The sequence below is a fragment of the Astyanax mexicanus genome, chromosome 8 (genome assembly GCF_023375975.1).
Source record: "Astyanax mexicanus isolate ESR-SI-001 chromosome 8, AstMex3_surface, whole genome shotgun sequence".
Taxonomy (NCBI): domain Eukaryota; kingdom Metazoa; phylum Chordata; class Actinopteri; order Characiformes; family Acestrorhamphidae; genus Astyanax; species Astyanax mexicanus.
Window position 1 is genome coordinate 55,397,904 of NC_064415.1, and position 16,064 is coordinate 55,413,967.

The 16,064-nt window shown below is 37.6% G+C and overlaps 1 protein-coding gene across 2 annotated transcripts; it reads right to left on the reverse strand.

Annotated features, from left to right (window-relative positions):
- Positions 1-815: 815 nt before the first annotated feature.
- On the reverse strand, positions 816-14,899 carry b3gnt5b (UDP-GlcNAc:betaGal beta-1,3-N-acetylglucosaminyltransferase 5b). Of its 2 annotated transcripts, none has more exons than XM_049482519.1 (2): positions 14,658-14,899; positions 816-4,253 (listed from the first exon to the last, which is right to left on the reverse strand). In XM_049482519.1, exon 2 carries the CDS (start codon positions 4,139-4,141, stop codon positions 3,002-3,004), a length of 1,140 nt encoding a protein of 379 aa, XP_049338476.1. In that variant the 5' UTR covers positions 4,142-4,253; positions 14,658-14,899; the 3' UTR covers positions 816-3,001. The 2 variants fall into 2 exon arrangements, with proteins under 2 accessions (XP_049338476.1, XP_022533566.2); XM_022677845.2 differs by lacking the exon at positions 14,658-14,899 and adding an exon at positions 7,324-7,441.
- Positions 14,900-16,064: the final 1,165 nt, after the last annotated feature.

Sequence of the window (16,064 nt, forward strand, 5' to 3'; positions counted from 1 at the left end):
ATCTATAAAAACTTTAATGTACATGAAAGACAAGAATTTTACCAGATTTGTAACAGAAGTTAATGATCAAGAATGTAATGATACTAATAATACACTCCATATATCCAGGAGTAAAGTAAAATAAATGATACTGGACAGATATAATCTGTCTCTAGAAGATACATAATGGGGAAATTAGAACAGTGAGAATTTTTCTTTTGCTAAAAACAGTAAAAAAGTAGCACCCTGATGGGATAATTAGGGGTGGGTGATATGGCACCATATTTCAGGTATAATATCGTTCATGATATTCAAAAATATAGGTGATAGGCGATCAGGAGATTTGCCGATTCAAATCCTGTTCATACAGCTTGCCATCAGCTGCTGGAGCCCTGAGAGAGTACAGTTGGCCTGGACTCTCTGGGTGGGTACAGTAGATGGTGCCATTTTCTCTCATCACTTCAAAGGGTGATGTGGATCAGCACAAAGCTGCATCTGTGAGCTGATGTATCAGAACCGAGCATTAGCGCTGTGATGCTACTCAGCAATGCTACATCAGCAGCAGTTGGAATCACTAGCGATAGGGGGAATTCTAATGAGTGGGTTGGGTAAATGGATGTGTAAATTGTGGAATAAAAATCCTTTCCTGGAGCATGAAGAAAGAAAAGCAAAATATACTCCTCTACAGGAGCCTTAATGTCAGCAGAAACAACGAATGAGCAGGTATCCCGATACTTTTGTAATATGTTATTTTCAGTGTAGTATTTTTTCAGTTTAGCCATGTAGATTTAAGGAAATCAATGCTTTATAAATGAATTAAATGGAAAACCATAACATTAGCAAGCAAACAGTTTATTAAACAGTACAGAAAAACAACTCGACATATCTCAAATGCACAAAATCACATAAAAGACAGTAACTCAGACCCAGCGTTATGTACTACACAGTTCCAACTGTCATTAACAAGAGAGCAGAGCTGGACGTAGGCAACAACACGATCCCATGTGTCCCCAAGTCTCGCAGTGGAGACATTTGATCTGTTCACTAAAAATAGTGTAGTTCTTCAGCAGGAGCGAGGCAAGCAAGCTGTGTGTGTGTGTCCAGTTATGAAACAGGTTTGATGTGAGAGAGAGGTCTTTACTGGCTTTCCTGTAACAACTTAATAATACTACTGCTTTAGCTGTGACCTCAAGCATCACTTGAGCTTCGATCGAGCAAGTCTGCTGCCAGTCATTCACTCAAACAACCCTGATCAAAACACCCTTCGGTTTGGACACATTCTACCGCAAATGATATCAGAGTCGCCACACCTTAAAGGGTCAACTATTGCCAGTGCTATGTAAACTGTCTGGTATTTAACTTAGCCTTACAGCCAGCTGAGGATACCAGCTCTCTAAACAAAGCAGCGCTCGCTGCCAATGCAGAGCTCACTGTGGACTTAGAACATCAACGACTTCATGAGGATCCCTCCCGTCAATCGCAGATGTCTTCGGCCCAATCCCATTTCACCTGTTTCACCCCTTTCTCCCTACCACTTACCCCTAACCCCTAACCCTCTGTTTTGCACACCAAGGAGGCTGGAGGCTTGTTTTTAGCTTTTTATACAGAATTTTTTTTTTTCAGATGCACACTTCAAACTATGGGTTATGAGCTCTATTTTACCAGAGTTTAATGTGTAGTTTCAATGTTTTATGGTCAGATTCTTTTTTTAACAAGCGTAAAAAAGATCGCTAGTAGTTTCTCAGTCTCAGTAGCTAGCTAGCTAACTTTTCCGTTCCACCTTAAATGGTGCAACAGATGGCGGAATGGCTAATAAAAGCTAAATTTCAGCTCCACATCAAAGAGTTACGAATTACGGAACGGACAATAATAATTAATTTCTCTACCATCTCCCCCCTTTCTGAAGAAATACAGTAAAATACACCCTAAAGTTAACTATAGTTAACCAGCAGCAGCAGTTAGGTTACTGAACTTTAGCACTTTAGAGCTCCTGATGACGTATCGGGTGCTTGAAGGGTTGTCCCAATTCTTAAGGGGAAACTTTGTTCTCCTCTGTTCCAAGGGGAAGGAGTACACTCAAAAAAAAGGGCTAGGGGTACGTGGTAGGGACAAGGGGTGAAATGGGATTGGGCCTTAATCCCAGCCTTCCAGATGTGTTTAATATATGAGGTACGGTTCACGGATCAAGGATGACTACAGTGACTAAAAGGTCCATCTTGGACTTGGTTTGATTAAACCCTTAACCAGGTTTCTTGGCAACTGTTGAGGTAGATTGCGAAGAAGCACAACAGACATACAAAAGGTACAAATAAACAAACAGTCCCAAAATGTTTCACATTACTTCAGCTATTTGCATTTTGAGGAAGCCCAAAAGTTTAAAAAAGTTTATGCAATACACCAATTAACTGGTCCCTGCTTTACAAAACCACCAACCGACTTCCGGATCTTCCAACCTGCAACCCTTCACAATGTGTTTAAATGAAAGTTACCTCAGAGCATGGTTTCCTTCTTATACTGGTGGCCTGCTGAAGTTTGATTTAAAAGAAAAAAAAAACACACTCTTTTGTTAAATATAAAAATAAAAAATAACAGATTCTTTCAAAATATAGAAAGGGTTGAAATATGGTTTACTAGTTTAAAGGCCTCATTTTATGTAACTGTCTAAAATGTCCAAAGTCCAGGGTGCTCCTCATAACTTCTTTTTGAGCTGCTCTCAAAACAATTTGGGAAGAGGTGGTTTAACAGGTGGGCTCATGATCAAAACCCATGTCTTACTTGTATTACGTGTCAATCACCATAAATAGGCCTTGTCACACAATACCAAACACACCCCCACACCTTTTCACAAAAGCAATGTAGTTTCATAGGACTATTCTATACTATTCAACTATAAAGGCGCAAAATATTGTTAAGTTACACAAATAAATACTACAAAAAATAAGGTGTGAAAAAAGGTGTGAAGATGCTGGGGGCGAGCGAACGCAACAGGTGACCTCATACTAAAGTCCTGTTATAAGTCCTATTATAAGAATGCTGCTCTGCACGGATAGGTGTTCTGAAATTGTGGTACACAGAGGAGTCTGATTTTAGCCACAGTGCAATAAAGCTTTCCTAAAAGCCCCAAAGACACTTTCTGCACCTCGGGGTCTGTCGCAAGTCTCCAGAGTTCATGGAAGTCCTTCACGTGTCCGTGTGAAGTCATCATCTGGTTGTAAATGCAAAGGTGGTAAGGGGCTCTGCCCTCTCCAGAAAAGAAGGCGTGCTCTTGGGGAGAAATCCCCATCGCGTTGGCGCAAATGCCCATGAAGACGTCATCGATGTAAAGAGAGGCGTTCAGAGTGAGGGAAGCTTCGTAGACCCGGGCGGCCACGTCCTTCGAGACAACGTAACCGGCCCCAGGAGTGTAATCAGGGTACATTGACCAGGGGTACATCTCTTCTGACACATAGTACTTGCTGTCCTTCCTACGAATGGGCGGAGCGCCTCGATGCACCTTTCCAACCCAGAAGTCCTTCACTCCAGAGCGCCTGACCTCTTGCAAATAGTGGATAAGGTTGGGCATGTGGACGAAGATGTCGTCATCTGCAGACATGAGGAACTGGGCGTTGGAACAGTACGCATGGGTCCAGCCTAGCTGCAGGAGTAACTTGATGGTTAGGTTGTGGAAAGTATCGAGGAAGTCCTGCTGGATCAAATCGTTGTACTTCTCATCTTCCTGATGCAGCATCTCTTGCAGTTTCTTTCTCTGCGAGGGAGAAGGGTGAAGGCCAAGTGCAAAAACCACTCTCACACTCACGCCCAAGGTCCTCTCAATGTAGGCCTCATTGCCCCACGTTGACCGAATGGCCTGCCTCCTCGCAAAGTTCTCCGGCGAGCTTTTCACAAACAGCAGAAGCAGGACATCCCTGTTGGTGCACTTCTGTTCGTGGTTTATCAAGTACTGGTGGTCACTGAACCTCCGTGCCTCTCCTCGACTAATCGTCAGGTTGGCACTGATGAAGTCGAGGCTGCTGAGCAGGTGCCGTAGCGAGTAGGACTTCACATGATTTGTTAAATTGCTGTCACTACTTTCCCAGTACACCATGACTGCTGATATCACGAAGCATGTCATCATCAGCTGTCGAACTTGACATTTCCTGAACCGGCGGAAATTCACAACCATCCTGGACACTTTGAGCCACAACTTCAGCCACAGTCAGGCCCTAAACACGACACGGACCTGGGTTACGGATCTTCTCAGTTCGGTGCTCCATCAGGCCAAGACCATTTCAAACCTGAAACAGAAATACACATAAATGAGAGTGATAAAATCACATCTATACAATATTAAAAAAATTAATAGTTAAAAAGTTACCAACAACTAACAATTCTTCAAAAATACTTTCTACTTCCTGGACATTGTGATCTGTTTTAAAGAATTTACTAGTGCTTTTCAAAAAATGCTGGAAAATGAAACTCACATTTCAATCCTCATTGCAGATTTCATTTTCCAGCAGGACTTGGCACACTGCCCACACTGCCAAAAGTAACAATTGGTCTTATGTCATATTCAAATTTTCTGAGATGCTGATTCTTGGGTTTTCATTGGCTGTAATCCAAAATCAACTACAATAAAATAAATACACTTAAAATACGCTTAAAATAGATCACTCTGTGTGTAATACATCTATATAATATATGAGCTTCACATTGTTAACTGAATTACTGAAATAAAGTCACTTTTCAAATGGCATTTTATTTTTTGAGATGCACTAGTATTTTAACAAACTAAGTGTTGCATTACAAGAGTTCTAGGGAACCTTTGACACCTTATTTCACCACTTCGGATAACTAATGTATCATTTAATCTAATGTCTATTGTAAATATTGACTAGCGGTCAAGGGATTAGAACACCACCAGAGTTTTAGCAGTTCACTGGAAGTGCCACATGGTCCAAATAAACCTGATTTTCTTGATTTGCAATTTTAGCAATGACTACCTCTTAAACCTGCAGCTCCAAGTCTTCTCTTCACTAATGAAACTGTCTGTTTTCACACCTATGGTTGGTTTGCTCCAGTAAAAAGAATAATTTATAAGTTTAAAGACTTTTTTTTTTATTTGGTTTGTTTTCACACAATTGCACCAAAATCATTTTATAGGTTAGAGCTGTCTGGGGCAGAGCAAGAAAGTAAATAGAGGAAGAAGATACTGTGTTCTGGACTAGTGCACATTTCTATACAGTTTAACGTGGAGCGATAGCAGAGATATTTAGGTATATATTCATTGCTGTATTAATTATCTGGGCAATAAACCAGGTTAATCTGCACCTGCATTTTAGGAGTCCAGTAAATAATTGAGTTTAAGCAAATTTGGATCATGTTCTCACGAAAACAAACCACTACAGAGTTACAGAGTTTCAGTGTCAGTGTGTCTTTGCTATCGTAACAACGGGAAAAGTAGCCCACCTGTGTTTTCCTTTGCCAAGATAGCAATACGCCAGAAATTTACCCAAAACACACCTCATTTCAAGACCACCACGCCAATCAGCATAGATATATTCATATTCATATCAAGCTCAGTTGCTGTTAAAACATTACCACCATTTCTATAGTTCTCAAACTTTCTGCAGCCGGGGGTACTATCAGTGCTGGGGTAAAAAAAAATTCACCCCAGCACGGACCCCCCACAGATTTATTTTGTGCATACAATCCAACAGTTAGGACTTTTTCTAGGAAGTGTCCTGGTTGGACTTTCACATATCCCTGCATCAATGCAAAAGCAAACACAGCAAACGTGCCATAGGTCGGCAATAATGGGGGGCTTTAGGGTCTTAGAGGCAGTGCAAAAGTGCTGAGGGCGCTGCAAAGCATTGGAACACAGTGAGGTGTCAGAGGAACGCTGAAGCACAAAGCAGAACCAGAACCAAAAGCTTCCGCCAGGATCAGAAAAAAAATAAATAAATACGGATCGTTACTCTGGAAAATTATGCTTTCATTTTATAATTTCACAAATTATGTTCAATTTAGGAACTTCCCCTCCCCTCCCCACATGCTTCCTCTAAAATATGTGAAATCAGCTACTGCCTCCTTTTAAACTGCCACAGAGCAGCATCACTACGCAGTCAAGAGGAAAGTGCAGGATCCCCAAATCAGATACACCAGCCAACAGACGCCTGCGCCACCCAGTATCAAAATGGGAGTGATGAGGGAGGAAAGAGAGCGCCACCTACCCAATCAGAGAGGCATGCACTAATCTCCTCTCTCCTAGCGTTTGGGGTATTGCTTATTACGGGCCAATTTTTACTTGTGTGGAAGCACAAACTCTCAAGTATAAACATGCACTGTTGCATAGGGCGCTTACACGCCGACTGGCAACGCGGCCGCTGACTCAACACAGAAGGATTAACCAGCTAAAAAAACAAGAAATTGGTGGGGTTATTGGTTATTGTGCTTCCAAACTGGGAGAAAATGGGCTAAAATTTGTGAAATAAATGAATGAAATCCACCTTTGGTATTCTTATTTTTTGCGATCAGATTAATACACAACAAAACACAAACATAAAAGCCACCCATTGTTTGATATGGTGGTTGCTATGGTCTTGCTAAGTGGTTGCTAGGCAATTGCTAAGGTGCTGCTATGGTGTCTGTGGTGGTTGCTAAGCAGTTGCTTGGTGGTTGGTAAAGTTTTACTATGGTATCCATGTTGGTTGCTATGTTGTTTCTTAGTAGTTGCTAAGGTGTTGTTAGGTTGTGGTTAATGTGTTGCTAAGGTATTGTTAGGTGGTGGTTAAAATGTTGCTATGGTATACTTGTTGGTTGCTAAGGTATTGTGAGGTGGTTGCTAATGTGTGGCTATATATATATATATATATGTGTGTGTGTGTGTGTGTGTGTGTGTGTGTGTGTGTGTGTGTGTGTGTGTGTATCAAATGAAAACAGATGAGGTAGATGGAGTAGCTATTTTTTTTTCAAAATGATACAGGTATTTAAATTGAGTTATCAAAATAATCTCAATTAACATTTTGTAAAGTGTCCGTCAAATAACGCAAAGCAAGGTCACGTTGCAAAACCACATTATAAAGCTTTTTTTGGGAAAGATTACTTTATCATCACTTATATAAACCGAGTTTATGCAAAGTGACCACACCAATACAATTCATCGTAGCCTACTTTATATATTTGCATGAATAATTGATGAAATTACTGTAGAAATGATAGGGACGATAGAAGGTAAGTAGCACGATAGACACTTTTCTATCGTCCCAACGATATTTATCGTCATATCGCACAGCACTAGTATGCGGTATCTACGAGAGTGCGGTCATAAACCCATGCTCAAGACCCGAACCCATCAGTGGCACTAACCTTGAAATCCCTGACCAGTAGGCAGGTCCTCATGTTTACAGTTTCAAAACTAGGCATCTCGTTTCAGGTGTAAACTCAAAACCATTCAAAACACGACCCTAAAACTTTAAATCAAGTTCAGTTTGCCGTAAATGATTCATGAGAAGTGCAGTGAGTGTCTCAAATAACTGCGACGAGCTCATCCCTAAGGTGACGGACAAACACAGATGTAAACACCGCAAGTCATCAGTTGCCATGTCCTCGTTGCCATGAAGCAGCAAAAACTCTGCAGGACACTTTTCTGCACTGCTGGACCTGTTAGCAGTAGCGCAGGTATAAAGCCCGTCCAGCAGAACAGAAACCACAGCTTGTTCTCACACAGCTTTATTACCATGATGCTCGAGGGAAAAGTCAGATATGAAAAAACTTTGCTGAACTGTAATGCAGTAAATCAGATGAGGCGTTTGGGATCTGTTCTGATTCTTTTTTAAACTGTTTAAAACAGTTTAGGCCAAAAGCTCAATAATAAAACAACTATTTTGCCACTTTTTTTTACCAGCTCTGGAAAAAAAAATACGAAACCACGATGAGTTTCTTTGATTTTAGCAAATTGAAAACCTCTGGAATATAATCAAGAGGAAGACGGATGATCACAAACCATCAAACCAAACTGAACTGCTCTTTAAATTTCTGCACCAGGAGTGTAAAGCATAAAGTTTTCCAAAAGCAGTGTGCAAGACTGGTGGAGGAGGACAACGTGCCAAGATGACTGAAAAAAAATGTGATTAAAACCAGGGTTATTCCACCAAATATTGATTTCTGAACTCTTAAAACTTTATGAATATGAACTTGTTTTCTTTGCATTATTTGAAGTCTGAAATTTCTGCATCTTTTTTATATATTTTAGCAATTTCCCATTTTCTCCAAACTAGTTTGTACTGCAAACATATTTACCAGTAGGTCCATAGACTAAAAAAAACAGATGGAAAAAAGATGGAAAACAACTAAAAAGTCCAAAGCAAATGCATGAACTCCCTGATTTAGCTAGTTATCATTAATCTAGGGATAAAAAGGATAAATGTACAGCCTATTAACATTCTCATAACAGCTGTAACTGTGTCCTGGAAATGGGCTGTAAATGCCCAGCAATGTGCAGAAGCTGTAGCACTCACGGCCTCAACACTCACGTCACAGAGTGTATTTACTTTTTTACATTTATTGCATTTGGCAGGTATTCAGCGTGACACAGATATATTTCATCATGTGCTTACTTCACAACATGCTACAGTGTGCTGGTGTCTCCATCCATATTACATCCATATCACCCGTTTCATTATATCTTATTTATCTAACAGATATATCCCAGTTTTCCTGCAATCATTCATCTGAAATGTAATGATTTGTCATTATCACTCTAAATAAGCAGGTGGAGAAAGTTGTATTAATAGTAGATCATCAATTAGTCACAGTGAGCATTTATATCATGTTTGACCTTCATCTTCCAACACTCCCACTTATTACTAAAAGAAGACCTCCCTGATATACCACATTCACTTGAAGATATACATCAGAGTATTAAAGGTTAATAAGTCATAATTTTCTCTACATTTAACATCTATTGGGTAATTCCAAATTGTTTTGTAATAATAATTCATTTAAATTAAATAATAATTGAAGGAAAGTAATGGGTTTAGTGTGAACATAAATGACAGTAAAATTCAGAAGATTCAGAACAACATGCAAGACTCAAGCAAACATAATTAAAGACTCCTTTGTACAGAAGTTGTTTTTTTACATTACCAGGCTAAAGTGACTCAAATCTGATTTTTTTTTTTCATGGCTGTGGGAATGTGCCAAATCAGATTTTTTCTAAGCAGATTTGAGTCACTTTTAATATTTGATCCTAAATCGGATATGTAACCACTCCATGAACATGCGACATGAATTTGAACGGTCAAATCATGTGGAATTCATGCGTGTTTTTGCTTTTACGCATTAGCATTAGCGCTACGTGCTTCTCTCTAGTACCCACACTGTATCTCTTGGTACAGCTGTGCAGCTATAGCTGCAAAAAACAGCAAAAGCAAACAGCCTGGCCTTTTTTCACCTTCTGGACCTGAGCATGAACTTCAGAGCAGCAGTTTACTCTCCACTCCAGCAAAGGATGCTCCAAATATGAGCTTTATAAAGCTACAAGTCTCTCGTCTCTCTAATATGAGTTTTTTTTGTTGGTGGTAAAAAAGGATGCGTTTATACAGGTATCAATGTGTGCATGTGAGACTTTCAGGGACAGATTTGAAATGTGGCTTGTAACACGACAGGGTAAAGATTTCAAGATAAACTGGACACTATTCTCTCTCTCTCCACTTTACACATATGATATTGATCAGCAGTTGCCACTCTTGTGGTATTTGGTTATCCAAGTTTATGTAAAACGCATTGATCTGATCGCTTACTGAGTAAACAGTAAACAGGCTTATTTTATTTTGGTAAAGCATTCTGGTGAAGTTTTAATGCTCTGACCCGGATAGCGAGTTTTGGGGCAGGTATAACACGACGCATGCTGGAGCAGATAGGACACTAACTCCGGCATTATTACACTTGTTTATTAGTTAATACATGAACTAGGGAGGCACCAATACACATTTACAAATGTTACTATGTAAATTAAGTAAACAAAATAAAAGTGAATAGGTCCAGTGGTTGGTACAGTTAATGATACAGGGGCTCTTAAAGGGACAGTGTATTACTAAATACTAGCTTTTACAAGGTCATCAAAAAGGCTTGTTAAAAACATTGATGTACAATAAGACAATGAAAACTTGAACAAAGTATAAATGCAGAAGTATTATTATATACACAAGCTATTACAAATGACTATTTTACATTTTTTACAACATATAAAATCTTTATAAAAAAATTGTTTTTCAAATATATCAAAATGAACAATCAGCCCTAGTTAGAGCGGATATGACAACACTGCAGTGTGAAACAGCTGACAACTGCACAACCATACGCTGACAATATAATTACAAAATACTCTCATTACAAACACTAATCTGAATCATCGAGCTCATGACATCCTGCAGTCAGAGACTTCTCCTGATCTTTATTTGCGTCAGAGCGACTCCGACCAACCCTTTCATTTGAATTGTGTGTAAACTAGTGTGTAAAGAATAAACGCCCCCTAAACGACCTTGTTAGGCCTATTAATATATTTATATCGTTCTCAGAAGATTTTCTGAATAGTTTAAACTGATACAATTAGACATAATCACACCTTAAGATAACATCATCCACTTGATTTGTATTCATTACACATGACTTTCACACTTTTACTCACAATCAAATTTGGATTTTCCAGTGACTCCTAACCAGTGAATATACATGGTCAAATTGCCATATGGTTTCACAAAATGGAGACATTTGGGAGACAAATGGAGACTTTAGGGTGGTGGATCACCAGGACCAGATATTCACGGTTAAAAAAAAATGAATACTGGGATGCTCATCAAATTAAATCATGTTTTATGGTTCCAGCTGCATTATTGTAGTATCGTGCTATCATCGCTATCGTGGGCAGCATCCGGTTTTTAGCACCCTAAGCACATTATTAAAATACCAATTATGTCAGCAGTAAGAGTATTTTTGTCTGACACTGCATTTAAATGGTGTCATTTAAAACAAAAGCTAATAAACAGAACAGAAAGTAACCGGTAAAACTGTAAAAATAACAAGATTTCCACTTAAATTTAAATTAAGGAAGTACTACATATATTGTGAACCAGTCTATATATATATATAGAATAAGAATTCATTTGCAAAACCAGACAGGCTCTGCATACCTTAGTTAGAAAATTTAATACCTACAGCAAATTTACAGTTTTACATATTTACAGACTTTTTAAAGACCTGTGGGATCCCTGAATACTAAAATTTAAATTTTATTTTGTTGCAGTAGTGTATTCTTACAATGATATTTTTTTTCTTAATTCAGTGTTTTGTCATATCGTCAAGAGTATCGTTAACGCGAAAATACCATGAAATATTGTGATTTTTTTTAGGTCCATATCGCCCACTCCTAGAACAGAGTGATCAATGTTACTTGTATTGTTACTTGTTACTTTGTTCTAACACTAAGGGTTTACTGGGCAAAGGAAGAAAAAAAAACACAACACACACACTTACTGCTCAGAAAAAGAGCTTTAAAAGTGACAGACAAGTGTCTTGCTCAAACACTAATGATAAAGAAAGTGCTTCAGAGAGAACATGTGCTACTTAAGAAATCCACAATGGTGAACGGAACTTCACATCCAAAGAGTTAAACATACCTGAAAGCTACAGGAAACTTCTCAAACCCTCTGCTCAAGTCTAGACCACAGCCAATGTGTAAAAGGTTACACAGTGAAGTGCTCTTCGTAAACTGCAAGACATGCAGCCTACCTATAGAGAAAGAAAATAGCACATCCTTCCTGTCCCTTGGCTAACTAATGGCAACCTTACACCTAACGACTTTCAAGCGATTTCACTGTGGCACGCAAATTCCAGAATCAGGATAAACTCATGAAAGTCTTGCTAGAATCGTGTTGCAGTCGAGTTGCGGTGGCGTCATCCTGATGGTTCAGTTTAAGGTGGTTAGAACTGAAAGTTTTAGTCAGTCTTTTTTCTCGTACTGGCAGTCAGATAAGATCAACCATCAAACATTTAAGATTATCGTATGTATGTCTTGAGACTTGGCTCACGCAAATAGTGCTGTCAACAATGTGAACAACCAATAGGAGAGCTAGAACACATTTTGCAGTTCATATGCCTTATATGGTTCTTAATTTAATATGTACAGTTTTACAGTAAACGCAGGTAGCACTTTATATAAGTCATTATATTTAAAGTTATTTTATTTTGCACTACTTTGTCTTATTGTGCAGTGCTACTTTTGATACAAACAAGTTTAATAAACACATATTTAGCAAGAATGATGCTCTTTATTGCATTAATTGAATAAAGTGAAACTGTGATTCTTTGCTTTACAAGGTTGTAGCAAAAAAGGGTGAGAAAGAAGCTTATAGGCAGAGTTAAACACAAAATGCATTCTATTAAAAAATATCAAGAACTAACAGTGTGGCAGAAAAATAAACTGTTGATGATAACAAAAGTTGTGAGTCTCTGAATATTAAATCACAGTATTGATATACATATTATTTGTAATTTAATATGTAATAGGTATTGAACGTAAACTCCACCAAAAGCATGATGGGAAATAATCTCAGAAAGAATCTAGCCGCAGTCTTGCAAATAGTGATCCTGCAAGATCCCCGGACTTTGCTAAATCTTGCTAAGTCTGAGAGTAAGAAGTCTGTGACTTGTCTTTAGATATGAGAGGGTGTCAGAATTCAGTCTGTTAAGAGTCTTTTTAAAGTCTAATGATAATTTATTAGATTTATATTATAATTTAAAAGGACACGTTTTAGGATCCTTTCTATTAATGTCTTTACAAAGCATCATTAGACTTTCCACAAAGGCTAACTGCAGAAATTAAATGTACTGTCCATCTGACACCCACTATCAAGCCTTGATCAAAGTCCAAAAATTCACTCACAAGAGAACACCTCACAACAAACACAGGTGCAGGCATTCTCAAGCCATTTCCTGAGGTAGCAATTCATATAAGTTTAAATAAACCCTGCATTTATCTCAGTTAATGCTTAATGCATGCATACATTTAAGGATATTTAATTTGATTTAATTTAATAGCTTAACTTCATAAACAGAGGGGTTATGTATAGAACCAGTCAAACGTTGGGACACACCTCTTTTCATTTAATGTGATTTTCTACATTGTAAATTTATTAATAAATGTATTTATGTAAAATATTAAAGCTATACAGGAACACATACGGAATTATTTAATAAACAAAAAGTGTTAACCTTTTAAACCTGTATGTTTTATAGCTTTGAGGACAGATCTGCACTCTCTTGGTGAGATTTTAATCTCAGTGTCCTCATGAGGGAGAGTCACCTGGAATAGTTTTCTCAGCGTCTTGAAGGAAGGAGTTCCTGGAGGTGCTGAACTGTAGTTACTGCTTTTCCTCAGTTCATCAGGTTTAGGTCAGGAGGTTGTGGAGGATAAACACTTTTTTTTTTACTGCTTACTACTTAATTAAATTAAATTAAACAGTGTAGAAAATACATTAAATTACGAAACGCATTGAATGAGGAGGGGTGTCCAAGCTTTTGACTGGTACTGTCAAGTCATTAAACTGCTTGACTAACTTTAAATGACTCATACATTTTAACAGTAGCATTATTATTCATTTATTTTATTTTCTATATACTTATTAATGTTTTATCTACTTTATACACATCTGAATGTAAGACTGAATGGGAGAATGTTAGAATAAGGACGTCTAACTACATTAAATTACTAACATAAATTAAACTGCTTGTCTACAGACAGGCTTAATTTCTAATTAAATAATCTTTAACTTCTGAAACTTTTAATAATTGTAATTTATTAATTTACAAATCTAAGCATATGCAGCTCAGGTAATGTGAGAAAATATTTCTTTTTATCTACATGTAGTTCAGGTAGTTTAGTTTAGAGGTGTACACATTAAGGGAGTGGCTGGGTTTTCCCTCTGCAACGGTGTCTACAGCTGTACCAGTGTCTCTGTGCATTTTAAACATTTAAGGGCGTGTCTTTATATGTTCCTCTAATGCTATAACCTAATTAAACATATATTACACTATAAAATCTTCTTCTGAACTTCTAAATCATTTGAAAAAAGGACATTAAACAATGAAAATCAAGCAGAATCAACGTAGAACCTCCAATTCAGATCTCCTAGCTACCAAACATTCACAGAACTCACAAGTTCCACCTTAAATTCTGAAGTTTGCTTAGGAAGCCTCAACACAAGGTAAAGAGGGTTTAAACGTTTTTAAACGTTGTGGGTTGTGGTATACTGTTTAATCTTTTAAACAAAAACGATTCATTCAGAGGCTCTAAAACATATTTTCCAACAAACAGGATTATTAATACCACCTTAAATATTCAGATATCTAACTAAGTTACTCAAACAAGGGGTAAAAATGTAACTTACATATGTTTTTTTCCTGTGGATTATGGCACATTTTAATTATCGCCAGTCGGTTTTGGTTTAGATGAGAAATTAGATTAAATTAAAACGATTTAACCCCATTTTAAATTCATTTTCAAATGATTCCTTATCGAAAATGAATTAAGACTGCCGTTAGTTAGCCTAGAGTAGTTAGCTAGTTAGTTAGCAATAGGTTAGCTAGCAGTTAGCATTAGATAGATAGACAGGTAAATAGCTAAGCTAGTTTAGGTTACTCACCTCCTCATTCAGAGCAACAGGCATAAGAACCGCGACCCTGCTGAAAAGTCCTCCAGCGATAATGTTCCTCCGTGTAAAAAACTGAATCTCCTCAACTCATCCACTCAGCGGCTCCACGAGATTATAAACACGCGCTCCGACACTCACTCACTCACTCACACCCACTATCTCTCTCTCTGTCTCTCTTTCTCTCTCTCTGTCTGATTGACTGTCTCTCTCTCTCTCTCTCTCTCTCTCTGTCTGATTGACTGTCTCTCTCTCTGTCTGTCTCTGTCTCTCTCTCTCTCAGTTCGCACGTGAGTCGCAACCGTTACTAAAAGCCGCTTCTTCCTGTTTTCTCTTCTCCATTTTTACACCTTATTGTCCCCGTTATAGGTAAAATCAGACAGACAGATATGTATAAAGGAGTGATAAAAAACATATTTTTATCACTCCCGAGCTAGATAGACAGACAGATTGATAGACAGACAGTCATACAAATAGATAGATAGATAGACAGTCAGATAAACAAACAGACAGATATATATAGTCTCAGGAGGGTGAGTGAGTCAAATCAGAAGACAAAAATTTGTGTTAGAGAAAATAAATATTTATTGCATTGAAAGTATATAATTTCACTTGCTAAGGTTTAGGTTTTTTTTTTTTTTTTACCTACCTACCTACCCGACAGGTGGGCTATAGTCTGAGTGCAAAAGTAAGGTGGATTCACCACACAGGGGTAAGTTTGTATAGAAAATAAGGTATTTTCTTCTTCTGCTTGAGTCATTCAAGGAACTTACCTTATTTTACTACCACTTTGCATTATTTTGAATCTTCAGTCAGGGAATGATACAAATGGGTATTTCTTATTTCTTCTTTGTATGGATATAAAACGTAAGCACACATTCTCCCCAAAAAATCCAGTGGTAATAAGCTAGATAAAATATATGTAAATTGAGACGTGTATGTTTATATCAAGCAAAAACATCTGCCAACAGGGCAAGTTAATTTTCCTTTTTGTAAGATTACTTAAAATAAGCTTAAATCGCAAAGTCTCTAAATGAGTGAAGTAAGACTTAATAAAAAAAAAACATGACTAAAGGATAGACAGAATATTTTGATTGCTGACTTTTTGTTTATTTTATATTTTAGTTTAAATTACTTAAAATAAGGTGAGAATTTTAACTAATTAAAATTCTAATTCCTAAAATTAGCTAAATAGTTTTACACATACAATGATTAGTAAGACCACCATAAATCCTTATCAGAGAAAAACAAATGATTTATTGCCTTAAAATTAGATAATTTCAGTGTTATTAAATACTCAATGGATAGGGGTGATTGGAGCTAAAAGCTAAAAACACCAATTAAAAACTGTAATAAACTGCTTTTCAGCATACTGCTACTGGCTGAGATGGGTTTGTAAAT

Excerpts from the sequence above, each read along its gene's own strand:
- b3gnt5b (XM_049482519.1), bottom strand. The coding sequence starts at position 4,141 with ATGGTTGTGAATTTCCGCCGGTTCAGGAAATGTCAAGTTCGACAGCTG.